The sequence below is a fragment of the Neocloeon triangulifer genome, unplaced genomic scaffold (genome assembly GCF_031216515.1).
Source record: "Neocloeon triangulifer isolate White Clay Creek 2 clone unplaced genomic scaffold, ASM3121651v1 ptg000006l, whole genome shotgun sequence".
Classification (NCBI taxonomy): domain Eukaryota; kingdom Metazoa; phylum Arthropoda; class Insecta; order Ephemeroptera; family Baetidae; genus Neocloeon; species Neocloeon triangulifer.
In genome coordinates, this window is record NW_026775549.1 from 1857699 (window position 1) to 1873128 (window position 15430).

Here is a 15430-nt window from a genome sequence, read left to right on the forward strand (position 1 = left end):
ATGCTTTTGGTGTCGCCGAAAGCAGCTTCTAAATCTCAGCGATATCCTTCTCATTTCGAATGCGCGCGAGTGCTTTTTCTGCCGATGGCTGTTTTCGGAATCAGCGCGTCATCAAAGAGACTTGCGATATTATAAACTTCCTTTCAGTCTTTGTGGATAATTTTAAAAATTTTGCTTCCTCCAGACTTATGCATTTGCTTTCATGTGCGTAGAAGTTGGCATTTTGTTAAAAGATATGGTCAATGGTAAAAGTCGTCAACATGAAGAGTTAAATTACTTTTAATTTCGCCTGAAGTCAGAGTCACCAAGAATCAATTTATTTATTGAAGTATTTTAATTTATAATTGAAGGATTCAAATTTTAAACGACTACCTTCCTAAAAGCATTAGAAAAAATTTGTTTCAATAATCATTTTAATTTAGTAATTCAATTAGAGAATACAAAATTTATTATTTTATTAAATAAAGCTTATTTGAATATACCTTAAAGACTGCAAAAACTAGAAAATGTTTACAAACTGAATATAATGTTTTAATTGTAAAATTTGACTAAATAATAAAAAATATTTTACAAAATAAAAAAATTAAAATAAAAAATTTAATTTAAAATTTGTGTTTTTAAAAATTATAAAAAAATGAAAAATATTAAAAATATTTATTTTTTTAACTTATCAATAACAAGAAGAACAGATGATATATCTAATCAATTGTTTGCATTGTTGAGACTTGAGACTCGTTGGAATCTGGTTGGAATAACATTATAGGTCATTTAGAAAGTCTTCCAAATTTTTGCAAAATTTCTTTGATTCATAGATCCATAGATTTAATAGTCCCTATTTTTTTTGCATGAACTTCTGAAGATGTTATGATGATCTCAAAATTACCATGCATGCATGTTATGCGGTTCTGCGTTATAATTTTATTTGAATTTAAATTTCCATATATCAAATTAATCAACTCATAATCCACTTTTAAGTTAACATTTACCACCCTAGCTGATGGAGGCATTAGAGGCCAGTGAAACTTTCAAAGTGATCCCGTGTTTGCTCAAATATCTCGTTAAGGAAAATATCAGAGTAAAAAAGCATTTAATTTAGTGATTTAACAAACACCGGAACAAAAACTCGGTTTAGTGAAAAATAAAAATGATATTTTCCAACTCAGCAACCTGTACTGTTCGCACCGGCTGTCGCTTTTACGGCTGTTTTACATCAAGCACGCACACAAACAAAACAAGCCGTTATATAGAGCTTTTGGCCGAGTTGCGAAACACATTTCAGTTTTTGCGTGCCAGTACACAGAGACGCCTGTGCGTTTTGCAAAACAAACACGTGGAATTCAACAAATTTCTCGCGCTGCCGCACGTAAAGCTCGAGCCGCGTCGGAGGAGGAATTTCGCAAACCTGCATATTTCGCGCCGTGTTTGACTTTGCGTCTCGCTAACTAAGTTTGGCGGCTGATGAAAACATGACTGGGTTGCTTTTTCGTCAGCTGCCAACAACAACGGGGCGAAACTTTGCTGGCGGTGCAGATTGAAGTTGCTCTCAGCGAATATAAGAAAGGAAGCGGCGCGTACAAAAAAGAGCACCATTTTAAGAAAGAAAATAAGTAATCTGTTAGCAAGGGAGAAGAGCAAACTTTCCTTCAACCCTCTGCCCGCCGGCAAGGAAATACGGGCGTATCTCGGTCGCCGCAGAAAAAATCCGGGAAGAAAAGTTTGCGCATAATTCCATCAGTCCTGATGCTCCGTGTTTAATAATTCCATTTGTGCGAGTTTCTCTGTGACTGCGTCAAATGACACAGCGCAGAGGTGCTCTTCACAGGAAGTGGCCCTCGCAGGGGCACGTTTTCCTCATTAAAGGGCTGTGATGAAATCTAAGTCAACAGACACAGTGGAACTCGGAAATTTGTTCAACGGGAGTGAGAATATGGTCGAGCAGACACACACAGAGAAAGGGATTCAAAGCGAGCCCGTGTGTTATTGAACAATGCGAACGGGATGGTGTTTGTAGTGCGCCTGTTCCAGCCAGCGCACAGCCAAAGCCACGTGAATATTATCTTGCTTCCGTCGGTGCAAATATATGCAATAAAGTCCCGGCAGACCTCTGCTGACAAATCGCTTTTGCACAAGTTTAAATTGCAGAAGAATGTAATATGTAATTAAGCAGTCGGAGGAAATTACTTTGTTTTGTCTCCACTCTGCGGAATTTATATGTTCAATTCCAGCGGGAAAACGTCGTTAGGCCGCACTCTACTCTCCCAAACTTTATTTCTTTTAGGTAACAAAGTGTACAAAAGTTTTGCAGACAAAGTTAATTTTCTCACAGACAAACATAAAAAGAAGAAAAACTTTGCCTTTAATTGAGCTCAACGTGTAACGGATAAATCCGATGTTATTGGATTTTGAAGCAAGCAAGCGTATTTTGATTCAATTTTTTTTTGTTTTCTTCACATTTTTTTGCATCACAGCGAGAAATTGAAATTGTTACTGATTTCTTCTGATTAGGTGCAACTTTTACTCAATAGTCTAATAATAAGGGGGATTATACAATTTAACAACCAACATCACTACATTAGTTAAGTTGTAATTTAATATGTATATTTTTTCCAACTCACAAAACATGATTTCTTTTAAGTAACAGAAAATAACAGTATTATGCAGATGAAGTTAATTTTCTTACAGAAAGACGTGCAAAGAAAAAAAAACGCCTTTAATCGCGCCCCGCGTGTTAAGTTAAAACTTCCTTTCTGCAAATAAAATCCTCAGCGTCTTAATTTAACTCTGGCAATATTCAGCCGCGCAGAAAATTAAGACACCTGCCTCCGCCGGCGCCACAAAAGTGCGCTGAAAAGGGCATCCGTGCCGGCGGCTCTTCTTTCTGTATATTTTGCGTTGGGTCTTTTCTTTTGTGCACCCACAGGCCAATAACTTAACTCGGCTTTATTTATACTGACTTTTTAAAAGGCCCACCACTCTCATTGTTTTTCCTACCAAGAGGAAACGAATGGTGGGCGTGCGTCGCAGATGTGTAGTATTCGCTGGGTGGGGTTGCCTGCGAGTGGAATTGAATTTAAATCATTCCAACAAGCCTGCTTGTTTGTGGCTCAGGGACAAGCCAAGCTCCATATTCGCGCGTGCGATTCTGGGTCGGGTGCTTTGTCATTGGCGGCAGAGGAAATTAGCTCCGGCACGAGTGTTCAGCGTAACATAAATTTCCACCAGCGAGTCTTTCCTGCGGAATAAATAAATATGCAACTCTTATATTTCCCAACGCGCCACAGTCTGCATAGGAATATGCCTCAAAGCCCCAAAATGCGTTCCTGCTTTCCGTAATGGGATAAATAGATAGCGCACGTAGAGTCCATTTCTCTAGTAGGATTATGAGAAATTTTAGTTTATTCAACTTCTTTATACTTACAGGTTTAAGAATATGTTTGAAAATATAAAGTATACACCATAGCCAATGGTATGTTTTTTTTACATTTTTTATAATGATTTAATTTGTGATCAGAATAAATATCACGGAAATATTGCACTAATGATAAAAAAAATTAATAACTCTATCAATTATATCAATCGGCCGGAGGGGCAGCCAGTAGGGATGAAGGAGGGGATTTTAGTTTTCACTTTTTCATTATACATAATTTAATGAGACCAGATCATTCGGAAAAATACCATATGAGGAGCAATCGCTTTATTTTTCTTTGGTATGATCCAATTACTTTGCATTACTTTCAACTTCTTACTGGCAAAAAAACTTTGAGGAAAAGCGGACGTTCAATCTGATGAAGTATTATTTTTGAACTCTTAGGCAAAATATAGCGACGATCACTCTGCAAAATTAATAGAATGGAAAGAAAAATAAATGAAAAACGAAAAAACTAGCCAAATATGCTTTTAAATTTTACTAAATGTAAGAAAAAGAAAAAAGAACTTTATACATTTTTTTTATCCCTGTCAACACCGAAGATTAAATTGAACAGTGTAGTAGGATCCTAGGTATCAGCTTGACTGTGTAGAGTTGTTGAAAGACTCTCTGCACGCAGCCGATCAGATCGAAAGCACTTTCTCTCTTTCTCGCTCGGCGCCTTACATCTCTCTCAGCCGAAAACGCTTGCTTCCGTTTTGATCGGGCGGAGGAAGGAGTTTTGCCGAGCATTAGAGAGGTGGCCCGGCCAAGCAAGAGTAGCCAAGACTCGGTCTCGTCTTCACGGCAACAGCTCTTCGCACCTGCCAACCAAGAAACCGACCGACCGGCCAAAAGTAAAGTTTCAGATGGGGCGGCGGTGCAATCGATAACGCGCGCGCCCAGAGAAGAATGAGAGCAAAAACATCCCTCTCTCGTCGTTCTAATTCACTTTGATCTTCCATCCGCAGTTATGATGCCTGGTTACAAGAGATAAAAAGAAAGCTGGATGTGAAATTTCACTTGGAAGAGGCTCAAGTGGCCAAATGCGATGTTTATATACCCAATTCTTGCGCCTCTCTCTGCAGGTGTAGTGCTTCTCGTTGGCTACCCATGGAAAAGCACTCCTTCGTTTTGTCAAGCATATGTTATATTTTCAAGCCTTTTGCTTCTCCTCATATACCTGAAATATGACAAAGAAGCTTTCCTTTTTGAAGGGTTTTCTGAGAAATATTTCCTTTGTAAATAAGGTGGGTTTATTAATTTTAATGGAAATATGCAGATGCGTAGCTTTTTGCAAGGAAAATTTTGCTTGGCGAAATTTACAAAAAGATTTATATTTTCGGCACCGCTTTCAATTATTTTCAATGTTGAGAAAAATAAAAAGTCAGATCTGCCTGTAATGAAAGAGAAAAGCCGCAAAGTTAACCTAATCACATTCACATTTTTTGACATGCCGCTGTGGCCACGCACAAAACCTCAATCAGAAAATTAATCCCATAAATAAAATTCCTCCCGGCCGATAAAGGTATGCAAGCGGCCGAATAAATCCGATAAAACGAACCTCCAAACTCTCCTCGGCCCCCGTTTGATTTGTGGTCCAGGCAGCCCCGCAAATGAGGGCGCAGGGACGACGCCGCGGACTAGTGGCTCTGGAGAGTGATAAATTTATCATCATGCCCCATTCCATTGTTTACCGCTGGCGTAAAACGCTCACCAACGTCCCAATAATTTTTTCAAACGCTCATGAAAGCGGTGGTAAAACCGACAGAGAAAAAAAATGCCGCCGCCTTTTCCAAGGGCAACAATGGCAGGCTGGAAAAGTCCGGGTTGAAATATTCATTTGGGGGCAGACCACCGACGGTTGAAATCGAATTAAAGCTGCATTGTGTGCGCCGGTCTAGTTGGACAACAACTTTCACACAAGTCGGATTATCTGGCCAAGTCAGTCGTGATGCAAGAATGATGGCCAACGAGAAAACTAATTCCAAAGGCGCGCTTTTCTCCCGAGAGAAGAAACGGAGAATTCTTTCTTCTCTCGGACGAGAAATGCTATCGCCAAAATTGGAAAGCCGCCTGGGAAGCAAAACAGAAATTGAATCTGGCTTTTTAACTGAATGGAGGTTTCCTATGGACTGGCTTGACCTGAGAATATAGTGATATAAAAAATAGTAACAACAGACAACAGCAATAGTAAAATACAGCTCAAGTTTCAATTGGTGCCAAAGTTGCAGCCAAATTTTTTAAGGTTAATAGTTCCATTTCAAATAAATTATTTATGCACACAAAAAACTTTTTAATAAATTTATTTAAAAATTTCTAGTAAACTTAAAAAAAATTATCTTATGCTCTGTTGAGATTTTTTAATTATTAAAAAAATTAGTTTATCATATAAATTTTATTAAAATTCATATTAAAATGATATTTAATATTAAAATTCAAATTATACTGCAACAATTTAGAAAAATTTAGACCTTACAATAAATTTAATTATATTATATTTATAAACACTATGTAATTCAACCTCTTTAATTTGTGATTCAGAGCAATTTTAATATCTTTAACAATATAAATAATTCAATCAAATCCAATAAAGAAGTTAAAAATATAAGATATTCTTCAAGGAAATCACTTTCGTAATAATTATTCAGCAAACAAGAACTTTTATTGTATCTCTTCATTTATTTATTTGCGCTGATGAAAAATAATCAATTTCGTCTTATGAATATAAAGCTTTAATGAAACAAATATTCCCTCACTAGGAAATGATATTGATTTATGAATATCTGAACTTAAATTATCAGTTTATCATATTCTATCAGAGATATTATTGAAAAATATCAATACAAATCAATTTCTTGTAGATTCTAAATTTATACAATAGCGTTGGCCAAAATTCACTCTCTACCTCTCATAAAAAAAAAAAAACGTAAAAACTCTCGTTAGTGAGTAAATCCTATTTCAAACGTCACGCACTATCAGCTGCGAGCAGAAGCAATTTACCAGGTTGGGTTGAAACGATTTTTATTATCCTCGACAGGCGCAGAGATTGCTTAATGCTCCACTGATTGCAAGTGAGAAGGCCACGCAACTTATACACAGAAACTTTTCAGTCGACCGAAAGAAAAGCACCAGTCGCGAATCCAGCTATTGTGTAAATTTTGCAAGACTCTCGGAGCTCTTTATATATCTGATCAAATTACAAAGAGCGTCTGAAGAGACCTTCTAGCTTTCCTTTCAAGGGCTGATTTACAATGCAAATGCCGTTGAGCAGCTCCGAGAGTGTGGCATTCTTTTCCTTTTCTGTGCGAGAGAGGGATGCTGTCGGTGGATAATGTCTCAATATCTCCATCCAATTACATCCGAAGGCATATGGAAGCCATCGAAAGTGGGCCACGCAATTTATTGCCAAACACACACAGAGTCGAAATGCTAACGCAGATATTCGATTTCGCGTGAGTCCTGCCTGAGGTGCCGAGACGAGGCCAAATTAAATTTCCAGCCCTCTGCAGCAGGGTGGAATGGGCCCGAGCAGCTCCGAGCTGCTGCGTCGACCGGGCACCGGGCGAAAAACGCCGCGCACTGCATTATTTTTTATCATATGTATTTTCTCTCTCTCCGTCCCGGCCGTAAAAGCGTGCCCGGACGATCGTGCGAATTTATTTCCGCGGTGTGCAAACTGATGAGTTTTTTGTATTTTTTATACTTTGCACCCCTATGTACGTATGCGGTGTGCAAATATGTTGGAACCGCCGGGCTGGATTTCCGCTGCGTTTTTTGCCTGCTGGCATTTTTGAATAAAAATGTGTCACTCGCACAAATGCAGGTTTACTCTTTGCTGCTGACACCGTTCCGCTTTGAATCTCTATCCAATTTAAATAACAGTTTTCACGGCGAGTTGCGCGCCAGTTGATATCCCCTCTGTTTTAATCTGATTTGTTTAATGATAGGTCAAAAATTAAATTATTGAAAAAAAATCAGTTTTGTTAAAATCAGACCAGAATCAAGGATTGAATTGCTTTTTTAAATTAACTTTTTATTTATTAAACATTACTAAATATTTCCTATGTTATTGGTTGCATTAATTTGGAAATATAGGTGATTTTACTTACAGAAGTATATAAAAAATTGTATTATTAATTAAATTTAAAAAAAGATTTTTCCTAGAAACGAGTTATCTTTGCCCAAATTTAGTTAATAAATGCAAAAAAGTATAACAGTTTTTTATTCGAAATAACAGCGGTAATCCTTTCTTTATTCTTAATTACCAACACTTTAAAAAAACGCTCTCTTATACAGTATACAATAAACCACTAACGAACAATAAGAGTAGAAAGTTCCAAGTTGAAAAGCATCCGTTTTTTCCTCTACAACAGTAGAAAATCCCATCTCACACCGCGGCTCTTTTTTCGCACACAATTAAACGCCACATTTTTAATTGAAACTTGCCCGAACAAAAGGGGCGTCTGGCGGCGTGTCTCGGAAACACGGATATAAAATGCACCCACTCGCGCAAATCATCCGCCTTTTTCTTCTCCACCGAGAAATAAATTAGCCACCGCTGGGCACAAAGGGATGAGAAAGAAAGAAAGAAAGATGCTTTTTGTTTACAAATGGTATCCACGCGGCGTCTCTCTCACAGTCTCGCACGCCTGAAAAAAGCTGCAGACTTCCTTTTCATAATCAGAGAAACGACGACGACGGATCTCCCTCGGCAGCAGACGATCCTATAATAATAATCGTCATCACAATAAATTTTTTCCTCCCTTTTTACTCGAGCGTAAAAAGAGTGGAAAACTCCGCCGGCTGTGGCGATCGCATATATTTTTTTTCTTCCGTCACTGCGGCGATTCATCTCTTGTAATGAAATTACAATCGATATAGATACACCCCGGGACCCAGCTTTCAGCGTTTGCCAAACTTTGCTGCGAAATCTACGGCCTATTACGTCCGGGAACACTTACTGCTTGCCGAGTTTCAAACTTGGTTGTTGTTGCTTGTTGTTGCAAACAAAGCTGCTGCTGGCGGAGTCGATAACTAAAATGATTCCTTCCATTCGACCGAATAAGGACAAGATTGCTTTTACGGCCAGAGTTGCGGCCATCAAATTTAATTCGGATCGCCAGGCTGAATGGACAGACACACGCGGAATCTGGAAAAGCGCACGATTAATGGCCCCCGGCTGGGCTGTTCTTGATAAATAAATCTGCACTCTGCAGAGAGATTTGCGACCGATAAATCACGCTCGCCGGCAGTTATTCTTCGTTATTGCAGCACTTGCTTGGTGACGCCTTCTCGGTCCGTAATCTCTACTCGAATGGCTTCCTTTTAGAGGCTGAATGCGACGTATTCAAGAAAAATATTACTTGTACCTGCAACATTTCATGCTATATAGCTTATTATTAAAAGCTAATAATAGCAATAGCGGTAAAAAATTTATAAATTCCTTAAAAATAAAAATAATTATTTACATTTACACATTTTTTTAAAAGCTATGTTAAGTGAAAATTTTATATTTACTTGCACATAAAAAGATATTTATAAATTCAGTTTCCTAGTTCGTAGAAAGCTTTCATAATTTCCTTGCTACCCACATAATAAAGTTTAAAAGTGTTAAAATATTTAATTATTAATTATACAAAAATGCATGTCATATAAGACTTAACATCTTCGAACAAAAATAGTCGATCAACGCAAATTTGCAAGTCCAGTTCCAATTCAACAGCATTCTATGCCTTCCGTTAGCATTTTAGTTGTGGTGAACAAAGACAAAGGAAACGGTCAGGAGTGCACGCTAAGAGAGTCGGGACAAAAACAAGGGTGTAGTTTTACAGCCGCGCACGAAACTAGATCCTTCAAACCCACCATCAAAAAGGGGTCCGTGCATAAATGCGCGCGTGGAAAACGCGACCTCTAAACTTTTTACGGAGCTCGCCAAGGCAATTTTTCTCTCCTGCCGCTTGCCGAGAGAGTATATCTTTTGCTCGGCAATTTTATTTCCCTTGTAGAGCGGAGCATTTTGCATTTTTTTTTAAATGCGGGCGTGCCTCGCGACGAGAGGAAAACTTTCCGCTGCTGCACCCTCTCGTGCGCAGATGTCGCCTCTTTTTTGCTCGTTTTCGCGCGATACACCAGCAGCAGCAGCAACACCTCGTCGTCGTCAGATTGAAATATCCTTAACATCTCTCGTTCATCTTTATTATGACGTTACTATAGGAAAATGGATGCCATGAGGATTTTACTCAACCTCGTTTTCCGCAGAGGAGTTTTCTTTTACAGGGGGAATATTTTTGACATGCAATAAATCACTTCAAGCGATTTACCATGCACAAAAATGACGTTTTTGCAGTGCAGTGGACTTGATGCTGAAAGTTTCTTATCACTTATCAGCTTTTAGAAAGCGTCTTAAATAACAAATCGATTGATAAGTTTAGAAAGTGATGGAAAAGCAGATGATTATTTTGGCAACTTGACAGTTTAAGCGCACAACTTGGCATTCGATGAGAGGTTTGTGAAGTTAATAATTTTTTTTTGCATTGAAAAGCCAATGGTTAATCATCAAGTTTTGCCATCACAAGTAAGAAAATACACACACAAATTTAAAAAAAAATACATTACGCCAAAGAATTTAAAGCAATTAAATTTGTGGTTGATTTAATTTCAAGGGGAAATTTGTTATTTCCATCTTCAAGATCTTCAAATTTTATCATAAAATATATAACATTAGGTCTGTGTTATAGTTTATTTTGTCAGCATATTTGGAAAAAAAAACAGAAAAAGATTTAATTTTTTCCACCTGCCTCGGTTTCATGGTAATTTAGAAAATTCTTGAATTTTAGTGTTTTTAACAAATTAAATCTTCCTCTCATGCTCTCATGTATCGACTGATTGTGAGTTTAATTTTGTGTTCAATTTTGAAACGCAAATGCGGCCCAAGGCAAACAAAATTACAACAGGAAAACGAGATTGAAAATATATATTTTAACAAATTTACATTATTATTCAAATTATGGTGCTCAATTGTAGCATCCATTATACAAATTATTTATTTTGCAAAATGAATAAACTCAAATCAGAATATTCACAATCAGTATCACTAAATGTCACGAAAGTACCCTTTGCATTAGCTATTTTCACAATTCGAGCCTATTTTAAATAAAATAATAAACGGTATTAAGAATATAAAAGCCGTGAATTTAAATGTAATTAGAGTTTCATCTTGTCTGCTGTATTCAGAAATTGATAATATTCTATTTGTGAGCATAATCGTTGAATTTTTAACTAATTACATTGCTTTGTATTTTTTTTTTATTCGTATAATTTGTTTAATTTTGCCTCTTTAACATTGTAAAGCTACAAAAGTTTCTGCTAAATATTTTAACGATTTTTCTCCCATTTATCTTTTGCTAAAAAACCGCGTAATTTGGCTCGCCTCCAATTTTCGCCGAGCCTGATTAACGTTGGTTGTAGGGTTGTATTTTTTCCCACTTCGATTCGAGAGGCAAAGAGTTTCTTCCTCATATTTTGATGATATTCGTACATGCAAATTCCGGCTTCATTATTCTGGAGTGGATGCCGTCTCGTTAATTGAGCCGAGATTGGAACACAGGCAAAAGTTTTGCCGGGGCTGCAAATTAATCGCACGGCCGCGCGCCGTCCGAGGGAGAAAAACTGATGCACCGACTGAGATTAATTAGAAATCGTGGTGTGACGAATGGGTTTATATTCCAAAAATCGATACAAACACCTCCTTTTTTTCTCCGAACTAAAAAAGTAATAAAAAAAACTGATGGATTTTTTTATTTTTCAGATCCACTGGGCCGTGGCTACGAGGCGCACATCGACGTGGGCACACAGGTAAGGCTGGAAAAAATACATTGTATAATTTAGGTTAGTAACGCATGGCTGCGTCTCACCCAACAAACATGTGGCGTCGCCGGCGAAAGAAAGTAAGCGTTTTCGCCCGGCAATCAATAAAAAAATGCGCCGGGCCACTTTTCGCACAGCCAGCAGCCTCAGCCAGACCGAAGGAACGTGATAAAGTCCGAAAACTCGAGGCCAAGGGAAATTTCGAGCGGGACCGGAATAATGGGCCCTCGTCGTCGGCGGGAGAAGGAGGCGTGTATAATAATAAAGAGGAGCTGCTTTTGTCTATCCCCGAGGTGGTGTATTTTTTTCGTCGGTTGATAACGCGCCTGTTTATTATTAAAAGTTTGCCATTCCGCCGTTTCTCTCGACCGCAACGCAATCTCAGTTCGCCCTTTTGCCGCCCGGTGAATAAAAGATACCCCGCTTAATATCCCTTGCAAAATGCTCTCGTCCTCGTTATTTCCATTGCGTTCTGTGCGCATTTGCATTTTGAGCCTTTTTGTCGAGCTGCTTAAAACGAAAACTTCTTGCCTTTTGTGTCATGCGCGTGTACACGGATTCTGGTTTTATTAAAAAAACCCAGATTTATATTTGACGCATGTCGAGTGCCATGTGAAATGAAAATCCGGCTGCTTTTGTCACAGCTTACAACATGTGATATGCATAAGTAAATCCAGTGCTGTGAAAAAAAAACAGAATTTCGCTGCTCCGTTTTATTTAATATTTTATTATTATTGTTTATTTGTCCAGATTGTTACAAATACATAAATGCATTGTTTTCAGTAATTGTTGGAAAATAATCTATAAAAAAGGAATTGTTGGACAAAACGGCACCACAACTAGCAAGAATTTTGTTAAAACTAACGAGATTAAATAGACCCTCTCCGCCGCAATGAGCCTCAGATGACTTTGTATTTGTTCTTATCACTTATCACAAATTTTGCCATAGGTAGGCAATCTAAGATCATATTTAGTATTAAAAATTTATATCTAATAAGCACTAATAAGTTATTATGTTATTTAGAAGATGTTTAAATTTTATTTTATTTTTAATGAGAACAATTATTTAAAAAAAATTAAAAAGCACAAAATAATGTAAATATAATAATTGTTTAATTTATAAAATTTCATAGCGTATTTCTATGTAGGTTGAACCCGCAAATCCCACATGTAACGTTAACTTTGGGAAATTTAAATAGACACCGTTCTCTCTCTCTCACCTTTTTGGGATGCAAACGCCAGTAAAAAGCAGCGTTGCGCATTAAATATTAATGCCGGCGGGTCCTTTCGCGGAATTATCTTGGCCGGGGGCTTTGCGAATTTCCATTCGCACACGCGGTGGCAGATACTCGGCCCGTAAAACATCGACTCGTTTAATATTCCAAACGTGCGTCTCTCGCGAGTTAAAAAGTGCACGAGTTATTTTCTTTGTTCTGTGTGTTTGCATAATTAATCCTCGCGCATTCTCATCTCTCCGTCTGAGCAATTACGTCGGCTTAATTAAAATTTAGGCTAGCACGGAGGAATCCCTAATGGTGCTAATCCCGAATGTAGTTAGGAACGCAGCGAGCCGCCACCGGGCGAGCGTGTTTGTCGTTCCGGTTGCATAGCTGCGAGCCGGCAGGCGCTAAATGAGCGGCATTCTTTTGTGTTTGCAGGCTGACATTCGACCGCCGCGGCCCGACGTGAACGCCAGTTACTCCGACGACGAGTACTCCAGCAACAGGAACAGGTTTGCGCATTGTTTTTATTTTCGCAAGTGCGCGTTTTGTGCCAGCAGAATTATAATGGATTGTGCAGCCACGCGTGTCACATTCTCTTGTATGAATTTTTGCGCTTTTCAAAGTTGCAGCCGCCGGCTGTTGACTCTGCGCGCCTCTCTTAATTAGGGAGCCGTGGGTAATCGAGCGACTTCCCTTTCAAAGTTAAACACATCCAGTTCGACGAGATTTAAATGACGAAAAGTAAAATTAATTTAAAACAGACAAAAAAAAGCAAGACTGTGCAAAGAATTCAAGTTCTTATTACAATAAATTTTCATTTTGGCAAAATAATTATTTGTAAAACTGATCATAAATATTCCAAATTATGACAATTTTTTTACGGTTAAATACTTTAAATTAGTTAAAAAAAATTATATTATAATAATATAACTATTCTAAGCAAAAATTTGAATTTTTTAATGTTATTTTTAGTTTTTATCGGTTCTTATAATAAGAAAAAATATAAAATTTATGTTTACTTTGTGTTTCTATTCATTTTTATAAATTTTAATCAACATCATTTGGGAAATAACAAAATATTCTAAGGAATAAATTAAATTATAAGTTGCCAAACAGTTTGTATTGAGAAATTTTGATGTTTCTAATTGCTATAATTTGATCCTTTTTGCAATGTTGAAATTTAGTTATCGGAAACATGCTGTGTCATCGCGTACATTTATTCAAAATATTAGTTCGCTTTAACCCATTAGAGATTTGAATGCCATTTTAATTAACAGCTTGATCAGCTTATAAACAGCTTTTATGGCATGAAACCAATAAGCAAATTTTAATTGAAATTCGTGCAGATCGGTGAGCGGACTATGGGACTCTGGGCGTCGTTACCTGTCACGCGTGACCTCCACCCGAGCGACCGGTCCACAGCATTATTCCCGACAGGACTTCATGGAGCAGTACTGCGTCACCCCCCACCAGCTCAAAGCCCTCGACAAAATCGCCAACGCCGTCAACAACCACCAGGGAGGAGGATTATTTGGCTGCCTCTCCAGCAATCAACAGGTCAGAAACTCTCGCACAAAACAGACATACACTTACCGTGGTGAGCGGGCGAGCTCGCACTGACCACTCGCCAAAATATTCCAACACTAAATCGGTGGTGAGAATAATAATCCAAATGATAATATTTATTTCATGTCGTTGCTTTTGCTGTGACAAGTAAAATTTGATTTTTGTTGGAATATTTTGTGGAGTCGCCTTTATTTTAATCAAATACGTAAAAACTTGAGCTTATTTGCAAATAATTTTTATTAATGCTATAAAAATTCAAATAAAATTAACTTTTTCATCATATTCAATTATGTTTCATGGTTGATGGTATTGATCTGCATTCATTTTAAATATTTAAAAATGATCGTTTCATAGAATTCTCTAATAAAATTTTTATTTGTTTTTATCAAACAGTATTAATTAAAAGTCCTGCAAAAATTGCAACAATAATGTAAAAAAACAAACAAATATAAATTTTAAATAAAATCACAGTTTAGTACAGAAATTTAATCTTAAGCCTCAAAACGATCTATCCATCTTTTATGAAAGTTAAAATTTTTGAAAACTTATTTTATTATTTTAAATCATAATGACACCAGCTGAAGAAAAAAAAACAGCCACTAACAGCCATAGTGATAAGAAAAACAACCAAAATAAACCGGACAGTGCATAATGCAATAGTGCAAGCCAAAAAAACATATCTGGACCCAAAGCTCTATTGCGAGGATAAATTTTGAAGCATAAACAATTACTTATAAAAAAAATCACCAAGTCTAGCGATATAAATAAACATAAAAATACGCTTTTCCCCCTTTTTTATTACCGTATAATTTAAGATGAAACACCTCGAGCTTATCCATTTTTTTCATTTCAATATTTGAAAAAGTTTAAAATTTTGTAAAACGTGCTTTTTCAGGGTTCACCGTGTAGCAAATCGTCCCTCCTGTCACTATGTGTGGGTCGGCAGAGCAACGGGGCCGAGGAGATGGCACAGTATTGGCCCCAAAAGCCGCCCAGATCATCGCACCTGCCTCCTGCTCCACCGCCGCCCGCAAACCCGGTAAGTCCAACATCGAAATTCCCTCGCACCTTGTTAATTATTGGCCTGATGCTGGTTAGGATTAATAAGCCTGTTACTGAATTCATGAAAAGTTGCTTCCGTTGAGCGTTGATATGCGCGCTGATACGCCTTTTTCACAGACACGAGTTCAATTTGATAAAAAAAAGAACGCAGCAAAAACTCGATACATTGACTGACCTACTCTCTATTATAAATATTGCACGCAAAATCTCTATCTCTGCCTTTGTCTATCTCTGTCCTCTGTGAGACCTACTTGTTTCATTGTTAGAGTGGCTGATAGTGGTTGACTCCATTTTCTTTTAAAAC

The 15430-nt window shown here is 37.5% G+C and overlaps 1 protein-coding gene across 5 annotated transcripts in view; it reads left to right on the forward strand.

Moving 5' to 3' along the window:
* LOC132194433 (uncharacterized) overlaps positions 1 to 15430 on the forward strand; it is a 46116-nt gene that overhangs the window by 15041 nt on the left and 15645 nt on the right. For all 5 annotated transcript variants that reach the window (XM_059615690.1, XM_059615692.1, XM_059615691.1 and 2 more), the window contains exons 3-6: positions 11217 to 11263; positions 12934 to 13007; positions 13845 to 14055; positions 14960 to 15103. In XM_059615690.1, the coding sequence (XP_059471673.1) occupies positions 11217 to 11263; positions 12934 to 13007; positions 13845 to 14055; positions 14960 to 15103 (476 nt within the window). The remainder of the gene's footprint in view (positions 1 to 11216; positions 11264 to 12933; positions 13008 to 13844; positions 14056 to 14959; positions 15104 to 15430) is intronic.